An 18,836-nucleotide genomic window follows, 5' to 3' on the forward strand; every position below is an offset into this window, starting at 1 on the left:
CCTCACTCCAATATGGCTGATCACAAAAGTGGTCCAGACGCCCATGGGATACTTCATCATCCCGGTCACCTTCACATGGAAGGCACCCAGATTATTTTTCCCCTTCCCAGGGGATTTGCTCCAGTTCCAGTTCAGAATCCATTCTGGATCCATATCAGTTGGGAAAGTTAGATAGTTTGTTGTCGGCAGTGGATGCCTCTCTGGGAGTGACAACTGCACCACCCCCTGCCATTACTGAAACAAATTTCTTTAGTTCTTTAGGAGAGGTAAGCACATGGCTAGATAATTTTCTAACCATATGGAGTATACAGAGATGTTGCAGAAAGCATGGGAACACTCAGACGGACATTTTGAGAAGCGTAGCCTTGCTATATTCCTTCCCAGCAGAGATTGTGGCTGTTTGGTCTACTCCACCGATGGAAAATACTTCTGTATCTTGCTTATCTAAAGTGACCACGCTGCCACTCGCCGAGATTATAGGAGCTTAGTGATCCCCTGGACAGGCGTATAGCATCAGTGGCAAGGTCCACTTTTGAAGCAGCAGGTTTTGCCCTTTGTCGAGCCTTTTCTTCTACTTGGGTTTCCAAGGCTGTAACGACATGGGCTAGGCATTTGCAACAAAGTTTGTTGGCTGGTTCCCAGAATCTGGGATTAGCCAAGATCGCTAATCAAATTACACAAGAAGGGAAGTATCTCTGTTTAGCATCCGTGGATGCGGCGGAGTGGGCAAGAAATTGTGTGACAATTTGCCACATGTAGTTCCTCTAATCTCTGTAGTTCATAATCTCTGGAGTTCATATACCAGGGGTAGACAACTGGGAGGCAGACGTTTAAAGTCCCCAGGAGCTACCTGCCAGAGAGTGGTCACTTCATCTAGAGGTGTTCAGTCATCTCTGTCGACGATACACCGGATTTAGATCTATTGGCATCCAGAGTAAATCACAAAGTGACAAAAATTGTGACTAGGTCGCGAGGACCCCCAGGACCCAGGAAATTGAAGTCGAAACCCTGGTTATTCTCTTGGTTCCAGTTCACTCTGCTTTACTGCTTTCCACCTCAACCCAGAATTCTCAAAGAGATCAGGGTAGAAGTTGTTCTAGTCATTTTCATTGCTAGAGATTGGTCTCGGAGGGCCTGATATTCAGATGTGATCAATGTCCTGGCGGATGTCCCATAGGCTCTTCTGGAGTGTCCCAGGAACCATTTAACGATCTTATAGTCATTTACGGGTGCTTAATTTGACAGCATGGCTGTTGAAACTGCAATTTTGAGGACAATAGGTCTGTCTGAATCAGTCATCCAAACCATGATTAGAGCTCGGAAGCCATCCTCATTGCGAGTCTATCATCTCACTTGGACTAACTCTAACTTCTGAATATCCTCTTTAAAATTTGGAGCCCATACTGGCCCCTTAAAGGGAAAAGCGAATGCAGAATAAATACGCTTGTTTATCAGGAAGGACTGTAGTGGTAAAGTTGGGTCGTGGTGAAGTAGTGAGAAAAAGTGGACATAGAGAACACTGGAGTAAACTAAAGAAGGAAACTGTGTGGAAAATGCTTTGAGTTGTAAAGGAAACGTTCATAAGACTTTGTACCCCTTTGCACTGAATATTTATTCCCTACCAAATTTCCTAATGGTAAAAAGTTTATTTTTGAATTGTGGTGTCCCTCATTGGACTGTGAAATAGTTACATGCAGCCTGCATGGGCATGATGCCTTCACAGCACAAGTTCACACACCCAGCCAGGACCCCCCACTTTCATTTAATGTGTTGGAGCACAAGAGACAGGTGCCTTGCCCACGGCTACCACCCCATGCCAAGTTACATGGGAGTAGTCGGCAGGATCGAGTTTTGCAGCTGGAAGAGCAATATAGTGTGGGAAAGGCTTGAGTTATGTAGAAGATGGCGACGGTTAAGTGGTTTAAGATGGCGAGAGAGTGGCCATTGCTGTAAAGTGAAGTGGAAAGAAAAGCCCCGTCCATGCATTTTATATATTCCCTACCAAATCCCTGTTCAACAAAAAGTTTATTATTGAATGGTAGTCTCCTTCATTGATCTGTGAAACAGTTGGTACAGGCAAACCAGCAACTTCGGTTATATACGGCTTGCACGGGTGTAGTGCCCTCACAGCAAAAGTCCACACACCAAGCCAGGACCCACATTTTCATGTAATGTGCCAGGGTGCAACAAAGTTAGATACTCATCTGAATGAGCCCTTACTCTTAGTGGTAATTGTTTCATAACACATTGTCCTTTATGTTTGTGGTGAATCTAGGTTGATAATATGTAAATTTATTTCTGAAAATATTAGAAATTTAGTGACAACGAAGACAAAATTTGCAATTTTAAAACTATGAATTTTTATGCCCTTAAACATATCGAACAAAATATTAGACCTATTAGAACCCCCTTACATAATACTTTGTCACAGACAGGATGTGCATGTATGGAGCAAGCTCAGAAGCTGCCCTCCCATAGAGAGCAAATGCCAGTTGTAATACACAGCCAGCATCTGCTGTAACAGCAGTGATCGAAGCTAGCCACAATTTTTAACTGTTAAATATTTCAAGGAAAGAAAAAGAAACATGCCAATACAAAGGGGGTCATCCATAAATAGTAAACACTTTTTTCTAGATATTAGAACAAGAAAAACACATAGTATAATAACAATTAAAACAGCCAATGGGCTGTACAAGCAAAACATGACACATTTGTAATAGAGTAAATGTCAAACCTCAAATGCCTATTAAATAATGGTAGATCAAGTATCAAGTAACAAATGTAGAATACACATATCAAATAGTGGCTGTCCTGGACATGGATAAAAATATTATGGGTAAATAATAATGGGAAAAACACGTGTACGAATGAAGAATATGTTCAGTACCCTAAATAACAGTAGAATAAACACCAGTTATATATCAGGAAGTCACTAAAAAGGTGAAAAGGTCGCATAACATAAGGGCCATACAATAAACCAGCATCTGCAATACCAGCTGTATGTTTGATGCCTTAGCCCTTATGCTCTTCTAATTTCTAATGAAAGGTGATCAATGTGATTTTTTTTTTTTACTGGAAAACCACTTGAAATGGATTAGAAAAAAATATTTTTCTTTTCTCCTGATGCATGATTTTTTTTAATTTACTTTAATGTCAGTTATTTGAGCATACACCAACAGAAAACCTTTTAGTAATAATAAAAGAATAATTTATACAATTTATATAATAAATATAAAAGTAACATTACATCAAACCCTTGTAGCTGTCCAACATTCATCATGTCGTTACATCGTTTGAGAACAACACACATAACTTCAACAGCTTTCTGAAAGCAAGAAAAAGAAAGAAATATATTTAATCTATGCTTCCTCTTATATGCGTGTCGCAACACATGTATTAATCACTCAAATGAAAGTGTTTACCCTCGTAAAGTAAACCTGTCTGCAGGATTGTGCACAGTAACCTACACACAGTGTCAGGACGGCGCCGTTATACTGATTAAAATTATCATTTACATAATGAATAAAATATGTAAATACTGGAAAAAAAACTTCTGCAGGCAGGCTGCAGCATAATCGCATGTGTACTGTGTTTATAATTAATGTGGTTGAGGTTATCCTGATATAAAAAAAAACACGCGCCTGTGCAGCAGCAGCTATCAGTATATATAGAAGTGATCCGATAGCTGCTATTGCACAGGCGCTGCCATCTTGCTAGAGAAGATAAAAACATTTCCACTTCCAAGATGGCGCCGCATGCACTTGCACAATAGCAGCTATTGAATCACCTCTATATACATCTATATCTACAGGTGCCATTTTAAAATAGATTTTTTTATATAAGGTGTGGTAGTTCAACTGACATGGTGGTATTCGGAGGTAGGAAAAATGGGAACATTGTCTCTTTAAATCCTCATTGGTTTGTTATAAGGCAGCATAAACCAACACAAGGGGAAAATAAACTCAGCCTTTTCGGCTAAAATAGGAAAAACAACAAAGAAAACAAAAACGCTGTAACACAATCCATATGTTGCGGGTGGCATCCCGCTCTGGAGCAATACCTGTTCAGTCTTTCTTCCACACAAGACACCAAATCACTGGAGACTCCTCTCTCCAGTCTTCCTGAACATTGACTGCCTGTAGAAGTCCTTTATTTAACCCCTTAATGTCCAATGACAGACACAGTCCGTCATTAGACATCTCCCCTGCTTTGATGAGGGCTCCAGTGCTGAGCCCGCATCAAAGCCGGGACATGTCAGCTATTTTGAACAGCTGACATGTGCCCGCAATAGGCGCGAGCGGAATCGCCATCCGCCCGCACCTATAAAGCTATTTTCACACTATCGTTTATGAACGCAGTGACGGCCTGCGCACGGCCGCCGCTAAGCCACGCCCCCTGCTGTGCCCCCGCCGGTAGCTCCGCCCACCGGCGCATGACGCTGCATGCGCCCTGCGTCCCCTATCTTTATCACAGGGGGCGCAGGCCGTGCGCAGTATGCGTTTGGCGGCGCATGCGTCCTTTTGACGGTGCGCCGACCTGTGCCAAACGCAACCTGCTGCAGTTTGGTTGCGTCGGCGCACCGTCAAAAAGGCGAATGCGCCGCCAAACGCATACTGCGCACGGCCTGCGCCCCCTGTGATAAAGATAGGGGACGCAGGGTGCATGCAGCGTCATGCGCCGGTGGGCGGAGCTACCGGCGGGGGCGCATCAGGAGGCGGGGCTTAGCGGCGGCCGTGCGCAGGCCGTCGCTGCGCTCATAAACGCTAGTGTGAAACTAGCTTTAACTAGTTAAATCCCGCTGTCAAAGTTGACGGCGGGCATTTTAATAGCACTTCCGGCCGCCGGGCAGGAAGTGAGCTCATCGCCGACCCCGTCACATGATCGGGGGTTGGCGTCATGTTGCCTGGACAACCAGATGTCTCATAGAGACCTCTATGGTTGTTCCAGGCTAATGGCTTTCAGCGCCGCCCGGTGGTCGGTGCTGAAAGCACAGGAGTAAATCTGCTACTTATGGGCGATTTGCTCATCGCCCATATGTAGCAGAGCTGATCGAGATGTGCATGCTTCAAGCCTCCTATGGAGGCTATGGAAGCATGCCAAAAGTAAAAAAAAATGTTTAAAAATAATAAAATAAAAATAAAAGTTCAGATCACCCCCCTTTCGCCCCAATCAAAATAAAACCGTAAAAAAAAATCCCACATACACATATTAGGTATCGCCGCGTTCAGAATTGCCCGATCTATCAATAAAAAAAAGCATTTGCCCGATCGCTAAACGGCGTAGCGAGAAAAAAAGTCAAAACCCCAGAATTACGTTTTTTTGATCTCTGTGACAATGCATTAAAATGCAATAACGGGCAATCAAAAGAACCTGTCTGCATAAAAGTGGTATCATTAAAAACGGCAGCTCGGCACGCAAAGAATAAGTCCTCACTCGACCCCAGATCACGAAAAATAGAGACGCTACGGGTCTCAGAAAATGGTGTGTTTTTTTTGGGTTTTTTTTAGCAAACTTTGGATTTTTTTTCACCACTTAGATAAAAAAGAACCTAGACATGTTTGGTGTCTATGAACTCATAATGACCTGGTGAATCATAATGGTGGGTCAGTTTTAGCATTTAGTGAACCTAGAAAAAAAGCCAAGCAAAAAACAAATGTGGGATTGCACTTTTTTGCAATTTCACCGCACTTGGAATTTTTTTCCCAATTTGTAGTACACGACATGGTAAAATCAACAGTGTTGTTCAAAAGTACAACTTGTCCCGCAAAAAATAAGCCCTCACATGGCCATATTGACGGAAAAATAAAAAAGTTATGGCTCTGGGAAGAAAGGGAGCGGAAAACAAAAATGCAAAAACAAAAATATCCCTGGTCCTTAAGGGGTTAAACCCTAGACCATGTGACTCTTTCCATCATGTGACTGACCACATGACCATGATAACACCCAGGTCCTGGCAGCTCTGCAAGAGGAGATAAAGTGGACCTTCTCCCACCCGCTCTATGAAGGTCCACATGAAAACAGCCCATTAAGCAACTTTAACTTAAGCCTCAAAACACGTAGTGTGCTGGAGGAACATACCGTATATACTCGAGTATAAGCCGACCCGAGTATAAGCCGACCCCCCTAATTTTGCCACAAAAAACTGGGAAAACTTATTGACTCGTGTATAAGCCGAGGGTGCACAGTGAGTGGCCTCAGTTATCTGCAGTGTGTGGCCCCAGTTATGATGCACAGTGAGTGGCCCCAGTTATGATGCACAGTGAGTGGCCCCAGCTTTGCTGCACAGTGAGTGGCCCCAGTTATCTGCACAGTGAGTGGCCCCAGCTTTTCTGCACAGTGAGTGGCCCCAGTTATCTGCACAGTGAGTGGCCCCAGCTTTGCTGCACAGTGAGTGGCCTCAGTTATCTGCACAGTGAGTGGCCCCAGCTTTTCTGCACAGTGATTGGCCCCGGTTATCTGCACAGTGAGTGGCCCCAGCTTTTCTGCACAGTGAGTGGCCCCAGTTATCTGCACAGTGAGTGGCCCCAGCTTTGCTGCACAGAGAGTGGCCCCAGCTTTTCTGCACAGTGAGTGGCCCCAGTTATCTGCACAGTGAGTGGCCCCAGCTTTTCTGCACAGTGAGTGGCCCAAGTTATCTGCACAGTGAGTGGCCCCAGCTTTTCTGCACAGTGAGTGGCCCCAGTTATATGCACAGTGAGTGGCCCCAGCTTTTCTGCACAGTGAGTGGCCCCAGTTATCTGCACAGTGAGTGGCCCCAGCTTGGCTGCACAGTGAGTGGCCCCATCATGTTGCTGCTGCCGCTACCTCCCTTACAAAAAAAACAAAAACCTGTATGCTCACCTCAGTCGCTGCCCCCTGCTCATCGGCGTTGCGCTCTGCAGTGACTGTGCAGGCAGAGAGCGATAGCGCCCTCTGACCTGAATGTCACTGCAGAGGACGCAAGACAGCAGAGCGCAGGGACAGGTGACTATGCCTCCTAACCCCCCCTTCATACTCACCGGGTCCTGGCGCTTGTCTCTGCAGCTCCCCTGCTTGTTGTTCCATGTTGTCGGCGCTGCTCTCTTCCTGGTTCAGCGGTCACGTGGTACCCGCTCATTAAATATGCGCATATTTAATGAGCGGGTACCATCTGACAGCTGAAGCAGGAAGAGAGCAGCGCCAACAACATGGAACAAGCAGGGGAGCTGCAGAGAAGGGTGAGTATGATCTGACACCCCCGCTCCCCCTCCCCTGCCGATCCCCCCCGGTATATGACTCATGTATAAGCCGAGAGGGGGACTTTCAGCCCCAAAAAATGGGCTGAAAATCTCGGCTTATACACGAGTATATACGGTACTCTGGTTTCATATCACTGATGCCATTAAGCGCAGTGACACATATCTCCCCTCTATTACCTTACCAGTGACTTTGCCACAAAGGATAACCTCAACCACATTAATTAAAAACAAAGTAAACATGCGCCTATGCTGCAGAGCAGATGCAACTGCTGGCACCTGCCTGTGGAAAGGGGTTTTTTTAGGGATCAGTGACCTGTCAGCAGTCTTCATTATGAATAGCTAAGCAGAGCACCACATGAAGACTCCCCACCAGCCGCCCTGAAGCACGAGCATATTGTTAACTCAAAACTGAAAATAAAGATTAAAGAACCACAAGACAGATTTCATCAACCAAGGTATCATTTTAATCAGTATAACAGCGCTGACCTGACACTGTCTGTAGCTTACTGCGCACATTCCTGCTGACAGGTTCCCTTTAATATACTGCAATCATCATATTCTATAGCTCTGTGCATTTTGCAATTGCTTATTTTGCCTTTCTACCCATTTAATTCTTATCTTTTCTCTTCTCTATGTAGAACATGAAGTCTCTTTTCCCTGAATGAGTCATCCCCTCTTTAACTCCTGACTGAGCTGCTCCACTCCTCCCCCCTGCCATGGAGTTTTGCAATGATGACTCATGCAGGGATAAAGAGACTCCATATTTCTACATGGAGCTTAGAAACATTCAGCTATTCAGTTTTTAGTCACATGATGTCACATACAAAATCGAAAAAAGAATTACACATAACGAAGCACCAGTGATCCCGACAACGATATGACCTGGTCAGGATCGCTGGTGTGTCGCTACATGATCGCCGGTGAGCTGACAAACAGGCAGACTCACCAGAGATCAGGACCAGCGAGGATGTGGGTAACTAAGCACGGCGCTTAGTTACCCGCTGTTTACCTTGGATACCAGCTCCCAGCGAGAGCATGCTGGTATCCAGGGTACACAGCGGGTAACTAAGCGACGCGCGCGCTTAGTTACCCGCTGTTTACCTTGGATACCAGCTCCCAGCGTCTGCTTACAGCGCTGGGAGCTTGCCGATCGATGGTCTCCCGCTGCCACATGCAGCACTTGCCAGCTTGAGACCAATGATCAAAAAAGGCCCAGGACACTCCTGCACGATCAGCGATACCCGGTGGGGGGGCCAGTCGCTGATAGGTGTCACACACAGCGAGATCGCTGCTGAGGTCGCTGTTGCGTCACCAAACTTGTGACACAGCAGCGATCTCGCTAGCGATCTCACTTAGTGTGATGGGGGCTTTAGCTGGATAAAAAGATAGAATGAGCAATTGTAAGTACACAGTGCTATATAATATGATGACTGCAATATATTAAGAGGTATCAAATTTTCATGGGAGTGCTTCTTTAATAATCAGGACCTTCCAATGTAGAAAAGTAAAAACCACTGTATTGTAGAAGAAACCTGTTCAGACAGGTTATCACATTCCTTTTTAAACATAGCAGAGATTTAAATAAATAAAAAACAGGCCAAGAGGACAGATTTGACTTTAGCAGCTTTTGACTGCAAAACATTATGGTACTGAGTTTTGTCACTGTAAGACTGGTTTCACATTAGAGTTTTTTTTAGCGTTTATCGCATGCGCTCCTATGTTCAACATGGCGGTCGCATGGTGTTGCGCTTGCACGCGTTCGTCAGAATTATCGTGCGCATGCGCTTTTTCCAGGTTTGCGCCTAGACACGCATGCATTTTTTGCCCCACCCAACCTTGTTAAAAAAACGCATGCGATCGCGTGCGCGCGGAATGCGCCAAAATAACACATTACAGTCTATGCGATTTTAGCATAAACATGTCTAGACACTGGTTTAAACCACCCGATACACAAAGAAACATTGTTTGGGGGGTAGTGTAGATAAAAGAAGGTGTTGGTACTGGAAGACCACTACTCTACAGACAGCCTGGAAGAGACAATAGCTTCCTGTCCTGAAATTTGTAGAGGAGCAGAAACTTCAAGAATGTGAGTTTTCTAAACCTAATGTCTGCCTGTCCTTTTTTAAATTTATTATGTACTAATGTCTCTTTTTTTATTGCAGCATGTCTTCTGGGGAGGAATATAGACCGGCCCATGGTGAACTGGCCCAAGCAAAGCGTGAAGTGAGTACCTTCATGCCCTACAGTTTGGGTAAGTAGTCGCTGTTGCATCTACACATGTACCAAATTAATTTTTGTTCTTTTTCAGACCTCATCGTCCACGGCAAGTGAGGACGAACAGCAGGAGCAGCCAGTCCAAGTGCCGGAGGGGAGACGGCCTGTAAATATAGACTGACTGTGATTGTACTTTTTTTTTCCCTGCCTTTTTTTCATCTTCAATCTTGCTTCTTTTCTGTATATTTTTCTATCTTTTTCATTTCCAAATCTTTCCAAGATTATAATGTTTTTCTTGGCTCCACAATGGGACGAAGACATGGCCCTGGGCAACGACACCCTCATCAATTTAGTCCAGGAGCGAGTCCCATTGTGGGACAGTCGTGATCTGCAGCACGCAGACCATGTGGTGACCCGGCGGCTCTGGAATGAGGTGGCCGCAGCGCTGATAGATGACTTGGACAATGCCTCTCCCGGAGTCGCAAGGATTTTCATAAGTATTTTAATGCTGTATGATGCGGCAGTATCCTTGGCCGTGATCACACAAGTGTGTGTGATGCTAGCGAGTTTCTAGCATCACACACATTTGTGTTATCCCGGCCAACAGTGCATTGTCTAATTTGTTTTGCTGTGTGATGCAGCAGTGTCCTTGGCTGTGAGCACACAAGTGTGTGTGATGCTAGCGATGTTCTAGCATCACACACATTTGTGTTATCCTGGCCAACAGTGCATTGTCTAATTTGTTTTGCTGTGTCATCACACATTTGTTTGGCAGTGTCCTTGGCCATGATCACACAAGTGTGTGTGATGCTAGCGATGTTCTAGCATCACACACATTTGTGTTATCCTGGCAAACAGTGCATTGTCTAATTTGTTTTGCTGTGTGATGCGGCAGTGTCCTTGGCCATGATCACACAAGTGAGTGTGATGCTAGCGATGTTCTAGCATCACACACATTTGTGTCATCCTGGCCAACAGTGCATTGTCTAATTTTTTTAATTTCTTTTTCCCACAATGAACAAAGTCAGAACCTGTTGGCGCTCGATGAAGGACCGCTTCAACAGGGATGTTCGTCAGGAGGGCCAGGGTCGCAGTGGTGCTGCTGCAAGGACTAGAACTAAATACCGCTACCATCAGGCGTTGGCGTTCCTAAGACCGGTCCTTGCCACCAGAGCGTAAGTATTTTGTTGTATTATATTGTTTTTTACTCTGTGCTTTTCTATTCCACAGGAGTGGGCGCTTTAACTATTGTAAATGCATGATAGTAATGTTTTTCTTTTCTTTTCATAGCACCTGGAGCAGCACCCTGCAGCCTGTCCCTGGAGCGGTCCTTCATCGAACGACCTCGGACCCGTCACAGCCATCCGACAGCCAGGAAGCAGCTTGCGAGTCAGCAACACAGACAGCTGGAGACCAGGAAGCTGGTATGTCAGGTGTTACCCTGTCCCAGGTCTCTGCCACTCGCTTTGCGGGCACTTCCCGCCAGCGGCAGAAGGCCTCGGACAGGAATATCATGCCAGAGTTCCTTAACTTGAGCTTGGTCTTTCAGAATGGCCTCAAGGCGCTGTCAGACAGAGTGGAGAGAGGTTTTACCCTCATGGAAAACCGTTTCCAGGCTGTCGACCATCGCCTTGACCTTCTGGAAGCCGACCTCAACCAACCAGGGCACCATTTTTTCCACCAAATTGAACGGGCCATGGCGGAACACCTTAGTCCAGATCTCCAGCTGACTGTGATGCAGGCCTGCAACACTGTTTTCATGCAGGCTATGCAGCAGAGTCAGTACGTGCAGCAGTCAATGGTGTCATTTCCAACTGTGCCACCACTGACTCGCTTCACCTCACTACCGACTTCTGCTGCATACCACTGCACGGCCACCTGCATTCCAAGCCAGGCCAGACACCACTACACCACCCCAAGGCTGAGTGCTGCTGGACAATCCACCGCCACCACCATGGCAAGCGCTGCTCCTGTCTGGACCACCACCGCCACCACCACTCAAGCCTGGACCACCACTGCCACCACCACGCTGCCTGCTTGGAGCACCACCGCTACCACCACTTCTCCTGGTTGGAGCACCGCTGCCACCACTCCTCCTGGTTGGAGCACTGCCGCCACCACTCCTCCTGCTTTGAGCACCACCACCGCTCCTCCTGCATGGAGCACCAGCACCGCCCCCGCTCCTCCTGCATGGAGCACCACCACCGCCACCGCTCCTCCTGCATGGAGCACCACCACTGTCACCGCTACTTCTGCATGGAGCACCGCCACCCCTGCATGGACCAGAACTGCCACCGCCACCACCGAGCAGCAGCAGCAGAGGGGTGACCCCATTCCATTTTTGCAGAAACCCAGCCAAGGTCCACCAGCTCCAGGCGGTCACCCAGGTCAAGGCGGTCACACAGTGCCAGGAGGTCCAGGCAGGACACAGGAGACCCAAAAAACCAAAAACTTTGTCTGTCCCTCCCCCTCTCCTCACACTGTGTCTCACCCTGCCTCCAGTTCTATCCCAGAGCTCCCTTCCCCACTACTTTTGTTGCCCCTTCCCCTATAACCCCTTCCTCCCCTTTAAGCCATTCCTCGTCTCTCCACACCCACAACTTGCCACCATCTTCCCCCAAACGTCGTTCCCAATAAAAACTGTGTTTTGTTTTGTTTTTTTAAATAAATGTAAAATTCTGGCTTCTCATAATACTGTTTGATTAATGTGTCTTTCGCCGACTACACACACTGCGCCGTACACTTTGTGCTTTTGCCACCACATAGCTCCATTACTGAAACATGTTTCTTGTGTCAGTCCTGGAGATATGTGTAGTCAAAAACACAAATATAAGACTTGTATTTTCACCACCAGTCTCTTCAGTATGCTAATATTGCACAGACTGAATAGAGGATGGTGTTGAGTGGAAGGCATATCTATTGTTTCCTTGCCAGGTATCATAAAGAGTGAATTCAGGATGGTGTGTTTTTACCATCATCATTTCACTCTTTGTGACACAAGGCCATGGGATTCTAGATATACCTTGTAATTAACCACATCATCTATTCAGTGTGTGGTTAATATACTGAAGAGATAATGGAGAAAATACACGTCATATCTACAATACCCTGGCTTCTTATCATAACTTTTTATCACACCTGGCTAGGTCACTATACCTATGAGTTGTCATCTGCAGCATCGCTTCAGTCTGCATTATGTATTGCACGCAGACTGGAGAGATGCTGGAGGTTAACTCATATGTGTATTCACCTTCCCAGGTGTGAGAACGTTCTGAAGTTTGGATGCTTTTTTTTGGGGTGTCCTCACTTCAGCATGACACCAGGCCTGGGGAATGTAGAAGTTGTATAAACTTTATCATCTCCCCAGTATGCGTTCATACTGAAGCCACAGTGGAGATCATACAACTAACATTTATACTCACATGGTCAGGTGTCATAAAGAGTGAAGCGCCTCTCATGGACTCTCTTCTTGGCCTTCACATGATAATTTTACTACACGATAGATCTAAAATGTAATATTTACTGTATTATTTGCTTTGTTGGATTCATGTTCGTGATTTACAACTACTAGTGCACTTGCTTTATATTGTTCAGCTTGAATATTTTGGTCAGAAAAATCAAACCACTTTAAATGGTTACTTTATGAACCGGACTTTTCCCCTCCATCAGGTCTTAGGGTTACCTAGAGGTTACCCGGATGCGACAGGTTCACATATGCTTTAATTTCCAAAATGTACCTTTGTAGACCTACTTTACTGTAATTAATGTTCTTTTTGTTTTTAGGTGCTTAAATGTTATGCTACTTTAATAGATGTATAAATGGAAGTGTATGTTGCCTGTCTCTCCCCTATCTTCATAGGGGTTTTTTTTATTTTCCTTTTTCCCTCTTTTTTCCAAGTTATTCTTGTTCCTCTCCCTTTATACCTTTCCTACCTACCTATTGTTTCCTATATTTACCCGAACCCTAAAAATTTCATAAAGCCCAATAAAAATTTATTGGAAAATAAAAATAACATCAGGCCAGGTGATACAAATATTACTTGTATTATCTCCACCGTCGTTGCAAATTGAACACAAACTTGAGAGATGATAAAGGTCATACAAATTGTGTGTATGTATAGTTACCTGGTCAGGAGTAGTAGTAAATTCATGATGCACAAAACACAGCATCCTGAATTCACTGGTACACCTGGGCAAGTGATTATTGTATTGGAGTGTATAAAAACAGAGTACAGGTACAGGTATCAAAACAGGTTTTTTATTAACATACACACAAGAAGACAATTTTACACCATTTGATCTTGCCATTCCACACGCCCTACATCAGAGCAGAGATAAAGTAGGTGGCAAATTGGTCCCTCATTTGGCCAACTTCAACTGATGACCTGAGAGGGTGCTGAGTGAATTCAGGCAATGGGTTTGCAGCTGGTTCATCTAGTTCAAAGTTAGGGTGCTCTTTAGCCATCACAAAATTGTGTAGAACAACTCACGCCTTCACCACCTCATCCACTGTTTCCAGTTTAAAGATTAATGGCTGTGCCGAGAATGCGCCATCTGGAGACAAGAATCCCAAAAGCACACTCTACAGTTCTTCGGGCCCTGGTCAGTCTGTAATTAAATATTTTTTTAGTGTGGTCCAAGTCCCGGCTGGAGTAGGGTTTCAGCAGGTTTTGGCACATTTGGAAGGCCTCATCCCCAACCATTACAAATGGCTGAGGCGGACCTTCGGTGTGGGGAAGAGGCCATGGCATGGGGAAATTAAAATGGTTGCCATACAACCTACGGCCCATGTCCGAGTTCTTAAAAGAATGTGAGTCATTCCCCCGGCCAAATGCCCCAATGTCCACTGCAACAAACAGACAGTCTGCATCTGCAATGGCCATGAGTACTGTAGAAAAGTTATTTTTGTAGTTATAGTATTCAGATCCACTTCTTTTGTGTTTGATTATCCATATGTGTTTCCCATCCACCCATCTATTCTCCTATACAGTTGGAGAAATTGCAGACTGCCCAGAATTTTTCGGCAATATCAATCCACTTTTCTGCGGTGGGCAGGGGCATAAATTCTGGACAGAGAACGTCCCACAAAGCCTGGCAGGTGTCCGCAACTATTCCCGACATGGTGGAGATTCCAAGCCGGTACTGGAAGTGGAGTGAAGATAGGGTCTCTCCAGTAGCCAGGAATCTGCCAAACAGAGAAAGAACAAAAATTAATATTTATGTCTAGGGTTTTTTAAAACACTGAAATGAAAAAATATTAGTACATGGCAAAACAATAATTCTGCAGACTTTTGTTTACTACATGGCAGAACAATAAGCTTTCGATTAGTCCATGGCAGACCAAAAACAATTATGCAGGCATTGGTATTTAAATCTTACGTACCGTAATGTGACCTGGAGCCGTTCCTCAGGAGGAATCGCATGACGGAGCTGTGTGTCCTGTTTCCGGATGGCTCCTTGAACACGACCAAGCAAATCCATGAAGCTTTCTTGGGACATCTGGGTGTAGTCACTAAATTTCGCCGGGTTTGCCTGGAGCTCACTAAAGAGGGTGTGGTACGCTCCATGCCTCTCCTGGACTTCAATTATCGGATGTATCCACAAACTCCGCCGCTGCCGTCTTCGCTGTCTCTCTCTCTGCCTTTCTTGCTGGCAAGCAAATGCAAAAGCCTGAGACACCGCAATGTCCAGATCCAAGTTGAAGCGAAAAGTCTTCCAGTGCAGATCCATGTTGACAATGGAAAAAACAACAAAATCTGAAGAATTCAGCTGTAAACAGGGTCTATATAAAGAATTCCCATGACACACGCCCACTGGTGTCCCATTGGTGGAGTCTGTTTCAAGAATTTTTCAAGGATTTTCCTCCTGTGAAATGTGACACCTAGAGAACGCATGCGCCTAAAAAACGCAAACGCATGCAAAAATGCATGAAAAAGCATACAAATGCTGCATTTTTTGTCGTCATGCATCTAAAAATTGCTGCGTTTGCAAGCGTTTTTTGCTGCGTTTCAAGTGCGCACAAAACACGGCGCAAAAAGGCGCAAATGTGAAACTAGCCTAAATCATTTTTCTTAACAGCTTCCTTTTTTTTGAGAGTCACAATTTTTGTATTTTTTATGTCATTGGGGCTTGTCTTTGAAGGATGAGTTGTAGTTTTGAATAATGCCACTCACTTTAATCCAGTTATAGGAAGTTTCACCCCCAGCAGTTCGCCCCCAGCAATTTGCCCCCAGAAGTTCGCCCCCAGCAGTTTGCCCCAGGTACATTTTGCCCCCGCCCATTTCGCCCCCAGGAGGATTCGCCCCCGCACATTTCGCCCCCACACATTTTGGCCCCCAGCAGTTCGCCCCCGGATGTTTCGCCCCCAGCAGTTTGCCCCCCGGATAGTTCACCCCCGGATGTTTCGCCCCCGGATTTTTCGCCCCCGGCAGTTTGCCCCTGGATGTTTCGCCCCCGGATTTTTCGCCCCCGGATGTTTCGCCCCCAGCAGTTTGCCCCCGGATGTTTCGCCCCCGGATTTTTCGCCCCCGGATGTTTCACCCCAGCAGTTCGCCCCTGGATGTTTCACCCCGAGCAGTTCGCCCCCGGCAGTTCGCCCCTGGATGTTTCGCCCCCGCATGTTTCACCCCCAGCAGTTCACCCCCGGATGTTTCGCCCCCAGCAGTTCGGCCCCGGATGTTTCGCCTCCCGCAGTTCGCCCCCGGATGTTTCGCCCCCAGCAGTTCGCCCCCGGATGTTTCGCCCCCAGCAGTTCGCTCCCGGAAGTTTCACCCCAGCAGTTCACCCCCAGATGTTTCGCCCTGGAATTTTTCGCCCCCGGTAGCTTGCCCCCGGATGTTTGTACCCTGTTTTGCCCCCAAAATTTTGTGTTTGGATGTTTTGCCAGTTCGTCCTTGTGGTTCATGAATTCCCATCCGTCATGAATCCACATGTCACAAAAGTACTGTACAGAGCGCTGCACTTTTGTGACATTTTAAATCAACTGTTTCCATCTGTAAACCTCACAACTGATTGCATTATGGTGTCAGAGCATTTTGCCCACAATTTTAACAAGACATTTTCCAAAACATTTCTAAAACATTTTTGTGTTACAAAAACATAACACGAAAAAAATAAACGGATTCAAAAAATGTAGTGTGAATAAGACCTGATTAGGTGGGGAATGTAAACCACTCTAAACTCAAAACATTTTGTGAACTTTTACCTGACCCAGCACTGAGCTGCTTTTTTGCAAGTTTTGTTGCAGATGTAACAATTTTCATGTCAGGTGTCCTGCAAGTTACATTAGACTAGCTCTTATTCCATCTTTACATCAGAATATAGCAGTGTCTAAAATCTCTACAAAGAGAGGTGTACTAGCACAAAAAATCAGTCAGCTTCCACAGCAATTCACTTTCTACAAGTATGAATTCAATTCTATCCAAACGTGGGAAGAAGTTGGTCTACGAGAATCACATTTACGTATTTTCCAAACGAACGGCTGGCGATGTCCATTCCATCTGGGTGTGTGAAAAACGGTCGACTTGCAAGGGACGTGTTTGGACCAATGAAGCATCTGGTGAAGTGGTGAAAGTAATCAATCCCCACAACCATGCAGCACAAGCAGCAAGACCTGAAGCAATCCGACTTGTCAATGAGGTGGTCACCAGGGCAAGGACAATACAGGAGACAACACAACAGATTCTCACAGAAGTCATTTCAGGAGCCCATTCTTATGTTGTAGCACTTCTCCCAAGGAAAGCATCACTGAAGAGAACAATACGATTATCAAGGCAACTTGGCAATATTCCAAGGTTGCCCCAAACTCTTGATCAACTTGTTATTCCCCATGAGTTCCAGGAGATCAATATTGATGGTATCCAGCAGCAGTTCCTTCTGCATGACTCTGGTAAGCATTTAACATTTCCATTATGCAGAATTATTGCAAAGTTTATGTTGCACAAATGTGAAAAATTATATATTACAAAGTGCTGATATAGAATACTATGTGATTATTTTGCCTTAAAGGGAAACTTTGAGAATAGTGTAATGTAGGGTGAGGCCTACTGATTCCAACTATGCCTCACTTGTTTATTTGCAGTCTGATTCTCTGCTCAGCTTCAAAGTAGAAGTCCTGCCTTTAAGATACTGTGGTCTGCCATGTTCATAAGCAGAGTGGTAACCTTGTCCACCAACCATGATATGCAGGTATCCAGCCATTGTCAATCACAGCCAGAGGACAAGGTTGGGGCGGCACGGTGGCTCAGTGGTTAGCTGGGTTCGAATCCCACCAAGGACAACATCTGCAAGAAGTTTGTATGTTCTCCCCGTGTTTGCGTGGGTTTCCTCCGGGCACTCCGGTTTCCTCCCACATTCTAAAGACACACTAATAGGGAATTTAGATTGTGAGCCCCATCGGGGACAGTGATGATGAGTGCAAACTGTAAAGCGCTGCGGAATATGTTAGCGCTATATAAAGATTATTATTATTAAGGTTGTCGCATCAAGATCGCATCACTAGATGTCAATTTTAGTGTAGAATTTTATGCTATTGTGGCGCCCCTGAGGCTTCAGTCGCCACAGAGGTACTGCACCTCCTCCTGAGGTGTAGTGCCCCACCATCCAGGTAAGGTGGGAACTCCTAACCATGCTCCAACACCTGCCCCCCTCACCACAAAGTAGTGTAGCAAAGCCACATTGCGGCTCCATGCTTGGAGTGTAGCAGAGCACCTTTGGTGGTTCCCTGCTTGGAAACACAAAACGTGCTGGGAGGCGGGTGGAGTTAGAATACATAAAAGAGTGGGAGGGTTTAGGATTTCAGGTCAGTCACTCAGTGAGAGAGTGAGCGGAGTTCAGAGTGGAAGAAGGAGAGGAAGATCCTGTAGAGAGGGAAGGAGGAAGGAGTGCTGCAGCTGTCTCAGTGACCTGAGCCAGCAGGCACAGGAAGGGAAAGAAGGAGACAGATATTGAACAGAAACTTGATCTTCTATAAGAAGGAAACGAAGGAGTAAAAGGGAACAGAGGACATGGGTTAGAGTTCTAAGCGCAAGGCCGGGGCCCGATCCCCGAGGTTGTATGGACACTTATGGTCCTGCAGCAGACACCAGAGGAGTAGTGGGCTGTAAATGCACTTCTCCCACCCAAGACTTGGGGGCACAACAGCAACTTGGATAGTGAGCCGGGACTCAGGAGTAAAGAGTCCCCGAAGCAGGCTACAGCTGTCTGCTGTACGAGTAGAGTTCATAGGAACATCTGTCAGGAGGAACTCCAGTGTAACTTAGTACTGGGAGTACTTCACTTAAAGGCCCTATAGAGTAGACGTTCAGAAAGGCACATGTTGGCGGAGTGTTGGAAGGGAGCATCCTATCTTGTCTGGAGGTTGACTGAGCCCCTGACTCGGAGGACACGGCACAGAAGCAGGCACCT

At 45.9% G+C, this 18,836-nt stretch overlaps 1 protein-coding gene across 1 annotated transcript in view; it reads right to left on the bottom strand.

Moving 5' to 3' along the window:
- Positions 1 to 18,836, bottom strand: part of TRIO (trio Rho guanine nucleotide exchange factor) — a 2,342,529-nt gene that overhangs the window by 190,367 nt on the left and 2,133,326 nt on the right. The window contains 1 exon segment of the mRNA XM_073555735.1: positions 3,248 to 3,325. Coding sequence (XP_073411836.1) covers positions 3,248 to 3,325 — 78 coding nt within the window.

The sequence above is a fragment of the Dendrobates tinctorius genome, unplaced genomic scaffold, assembly GCF_039654945.1.
Source record: "Dendrobates tinctorius isolate UK_male_01 unplaced genomic scaffold, ASM3965494v1 ptg000229l, whole genome shotgun sequence".
NCBI lineage: Eukaryota > Metazoa > Chordata > Amphibia > Anura > Dendrobatidae > Dendrobates > Dendrobates tinctorius.